General features: G+C 46.5%; 1 protein-coding gene across 1 annotated transcript; it reads left to right on the top strand.

Moving 5' to 3' along the window:
* Positions 1-3,000: 3,000 nt before the first annotated feature.
* On the top strand, positions 3,001-3,829 carry LOC100275655 (uncharacterized). Its single transcript, NM_001149691.2, has one exon. The coding sequence runs from the start codon at positions 3,307-3,309 to the stop codon at positions 3,634-3,636; it is 330 nt and encodes a 109-aa protein (NP_001143163.1). The 5' UTR covers positions 3,001-3,306; the 3' UTR covers positions 3,637-3,829.
* Positions 3,830-4,317: the final 488 nt, after the last annotated feature.

The following is a 4,317-nucleotide window of genomic DNA, read 5'->3' as shown; positions in this document are numbered from 1 at the left end:
GGTGAGTCACCGGACAGTGTCCGGTGCACACCGGACAGTGTCCGGTGCACACCGGACAGTGTCCGGTGTGCCAGCGGAGCAACGGCTACTTCGCGCGCAACGGTCGTCTGCAACCGCATTCAATGCGCTACAGTGCGCGCCAGAAGTTAGAGCACGCACAGTTGGTGCACCGGACAGTCTACAGGACCTGTCCGACGCACCACCGGACAGCCCAGAGGACCCACCTGTCAGAGCTCCAACGGTCGAACCCCAACGGCTGGCTGACGTGGCTGGCGCACCGAACATTATCCGGTGGCGCACCGGACTGTCCAGTGCGCCATGCGACAGCAGTCTTCCAACGGCCATTTTTGGTGGTTGGGGCTATAAATACCCAACCACCCCACATTCAATGGAATCTAAGTTTCTACACTTCTACACCTTACAAGAGCTATAGCATTCAATACAAGACACACCAAAGAGATCAAATCCTCTCCCAACTCCACACAAAGCTTTAGTGATTAGAGAGAGAGATTTGTTGTGTTCATTTGAGCTCTTGCGCTTGGATTGCTTCTTTTCTTTCTAATTCTTTCGTGATCAACTCAATTGTAACCAAGGCAAGAGACACCAATTGTGTGTTGGTCCTTGCGGTGACTTTGTGTCCCGTTTGATTGAGAAGAGAAGCTCACTCGGTCTAAGTGACCGTTTGAGAGAGGGAAAGGGTTGAAAGAGACCCGGTCTTAGTGACCACCTCAACGGGGAGTAGGTTTGCAAGAACCGAACCTCGGTAAAACAAATCATCGTGTCTCGCTCTTTATTTGCTCACGATTTGTTTTGCGCCCTCTCTCTCGGACTCGTTTCTATTTCTAACGCTAACCCAGCTTGTAGTTGTGCTTAAGTTTATAAATTTCAGATTCGCCCTATTCACCCCCCCTCTAGGCGACTTTCACCACCCAAGGCATATCACCTCGCTATGGAAGAACGAAAGTCTGCTTTACTCTACATGTTCATGAATATGCCTGAGATGGAGAAATACTTTGTGTAAGACTTTATTTCCTTAAATTGTTCATATGTGAATTAGTTTATGTCCTCGAATATCTCATGTCCTGCAACAATATTTGACAGCGGGTTTGATGAACAAAACATGAGGTGTCTCGGTAGGCCAATAGCGAGAGACCTAGATAAATTGCGACGTGATGGAATGCATGAGCGACTTAATTTCATTATGTGGCTTCGAGAGCGTGTCAGTCTCAATTATGTGGCTCTGGGACCTAATTTTAGTTAAATAATATTACACAATTTGCTAATGCTTTGTGGCATAATTGACAGTTTTGGAAGGAAATAAATTTGAATGATGACTTACGTCAGTTATCTATTAGAAGTGTAACTGCCAAAAGCTATGGACCTTACGACGTCAATGTATATCGCTTTCGTTCAAGCATTTTTGAATCTAGTCATCCTATGGCTGCCACTCAAAATAGTGGAGTCATTACCAGGGCAACCGACATGGAAGGACACAAAGCCTGCTATTACGGAAAGATAAAAAATAGTGGTTGTAATGTGAAGTTTTTGTGAACTATGTCAAGGGATGTGTTTGTAATGTGACCAATATTGATCTATGTTCTGTCTGTGATGATATATATGTTATATGTGTTGTTGTGTAGAATATAGTGTAGAAAAAAGGCCTCATTTGTTGCTGGTTTGCAGCATGAATGGTTAATTCCCATCGGCTTGACCATAGCCGACGGGAATTAACAGTTAATTCCCATGGGCTAGTTAATTCTCGTCGGCCAAGCTCGGTTGACGGGAATAATTTAAATAATTCCTATGGGCCAGCCTGGGTTGACAGGAATTAACGGCCGACGGGAATTAAAAAGTTAATTCTCGTCGGCTTCACTAGAGCCAAGCCGACGGGAATTAACTAAACCTGACCAGTAATTCCCGTTGGTCATATGAACCGACGGGAATTAACCATATATCGACAAAAATTACTGATTCCCGTCGGTATAAGGCTAATTCCCGTCGGTTCTTGGCCGATGAGAATTACCTGAATTCTTGTTGTGATTTGTATAATATCTCTTTCTATCAAGTAGCCTCCCTTGATCAAGATAAACTAAAAAACCAAGCTACTAAAATTGTTTTGAGACTTACATAGGGTGAATTAGTCCTAGCAGAAAGTAATTGGTTTAGCACCATTTTGTATTGATCAAAGTGTGTTGTGCATGGTGATTTGTGAATTTGTAGGGTAATTTTTATAGGCTATTCACTCCTCTAGGTATCTAGGTCATTTTAGCATCTCAAATGAAATTTAACTTTTTCATAAAATGTCGCGAGTGTCATTTGAATATCATTAGATTCTTTAAGAGCTATAGTATAAGGTTTTCTTTTGAGGGGATTATACAGTCAATTTTTCATATGTTAAAAGTTATATTATTGTTTTTTACTCGTCTTAAGAGGTTATTTAGACGGGTTTCCATAGTTTAAGAGGAGTAGAATAGATGACTTTGTAGGTGAGGAGATGAAGTAGACTATTACCAATAGTCTAGGGGTTATTAAGTATATATACATTTTTCTTTTAGAAAATCACATCATAAGATCAAAGTAGGAACCTTTTTTTCTGTAAGATACAGACACTGTTTAGTACTTGGGGATTATATTCAGCCTAGAACTCTGCCAAACGGGATGATAATTATTGTGGCATCTAAAGGCCCGTTGGCCTGGTCCGCGTTTGATGATGCATTGTGGATGAAAGAAACAGGCACCATCGCGCCACCACCCAGCAGAATCCTCGATCCCACTACCGAGTAGTTCGGGATAGCTAGCTTAATAACCTTTTCTTTATGGCCAGTGTAGTAGTGGTAGTGCTCGCCTCTCCCCACCACCACCACTATCCCTGCCTTGTCCTCCTCGACCTCGATCGCTCCTGTCCCCCTAGCTAGCTGATCACGCTTCGGCCTCCCCTGCTTCTCCTCTAGCATGCTCCCCTCCATATATACATATCCCACAGATGTTGCTTGCTTCCACGAACCAGCTAATAACAACGTCCTTGTATATATAGTAGTACCTGCAGTCTCTGGTCGACGATGGCGTGTCCGAGGCAGGGAAGTACACAGCAGAAGCTAGCAAACAGCATGAGTGGTGCCATGGACATGGCGCGAGCCGCGTGACCCAGCAAACTACATACATACACCTAGCACTAGCAGAGACCAGAGATTCAGAGCTCAGGAGCTCAGGATGTGTCGTTGAGTGCGAAGCTGCCGATCGAAGGAGGGAGAGAAGGTTCTCGACCGTCGTCTTGCTGCTTGCCGGTCGCGGTCTCAGTCATCGACCATGTGGAGCTTGGTGCGGCAGGGCCTCCGATGGGGCAGGGGGCGGCGACGGCGGCGGACGGCGCGGGTGGTGGACGAGAGCGCGCTCGGCGCAGACGGCGGCGATATCGACGGCGGCGGTGCTGCCGCGGCGGGCGGCGCCGTGGTGGCGCCGACGCTGGGCGGCGCCCTGGCCAGGGCGCTGCTGGCGCTGGCGTGCGCCGTCCGCTTGGACGGCGAGGACGTCGGCGCGGCCGAGGAGGCGTGGGCCGCCACCGGGTGGCGGCCGCGCGCCGACGAGGTCAGCCACCTCATGGTGCGCGAGAGCATGCGCTACGCCATCTACGCGTAGGGGAAGCAAGCCGTATATATGTATACTCAGTACATATGCAACTGCAGTTATGCATGCATGTAACCATTGGCCCATACGTACAACATATATGTTAGTTTTGGCCTCTAGATCTGTGTGTAATATATACGAAGTAGTTTCAGCTAGTGCAGTGCTCTTTCTTCTTCTTCTTCAGCTAGTGCAATGCTTATCGCTATGACAGATCTTTGGGGGGGGGGGGGGGGGGGGGGGGGGAAAGAAAGACAAATCTAATTAATCGCGGCAAAAGTTTTTCTTAGGTGATCAGGCCAAATTAAAGCCAAAAGTTAGGTTGGACAAAATCGTTAGGTCTCGACCAGAAAGCAGCAGAGAACCCTTTGCTGTGTTACTTTCTGTCCTCAATAAATAATTCGTCTGCCTGCGAAGAAGATGAAGAATTCGAAAGTGTGTATTTGCTCAGGTTATCTTTAGAGCAAAGAGGTTGTATGTATCTCTCATCAGAGATCAGACAGACAGAGAACTTTGGCTTGCAAGGATTTTTGTGTAATCTTTGGTTTTCTCCTTTTTTTCATTTAACTTTCTTAATACTGCATATATTTATATATAACCAGTGATCGGAAATCACTCCGGCGCGCGGTTTCATCGAAAGATCAGATCTGCCACTGCCAATGGAGGTACAGTACAGAGGCGTGAACCAAAACTGAA

Source organism: Zea mays, chromosome 5 (assembly GCF_902167145.1).
Source record: "Zea mays cultivar B73 chromosome 5, Zm-B73-REFERENCE-NAM-5.0, whole genome shotgun sequence".
NCBI lineage: Eukaryota > Viridiplantae > Streptophyta > Magnoliopsida > Poales > Poaceae > Zea > Zea mays.
Note: the sequence above shows the minus strand (reverse complement) of the source record. Positions and strands in the feature narration are given on the sequence as shown.

Bases quoted from the DNA above. Each gene is read 5' to 3' on its own strand.
- LOC100275655 (NM_001149691.2), top strand. From the start codon at position 3,307: ATGTGGAGCTTGGTGCGGCAGGGCCTCCGATGGGGCAGGGGGCGGCGA.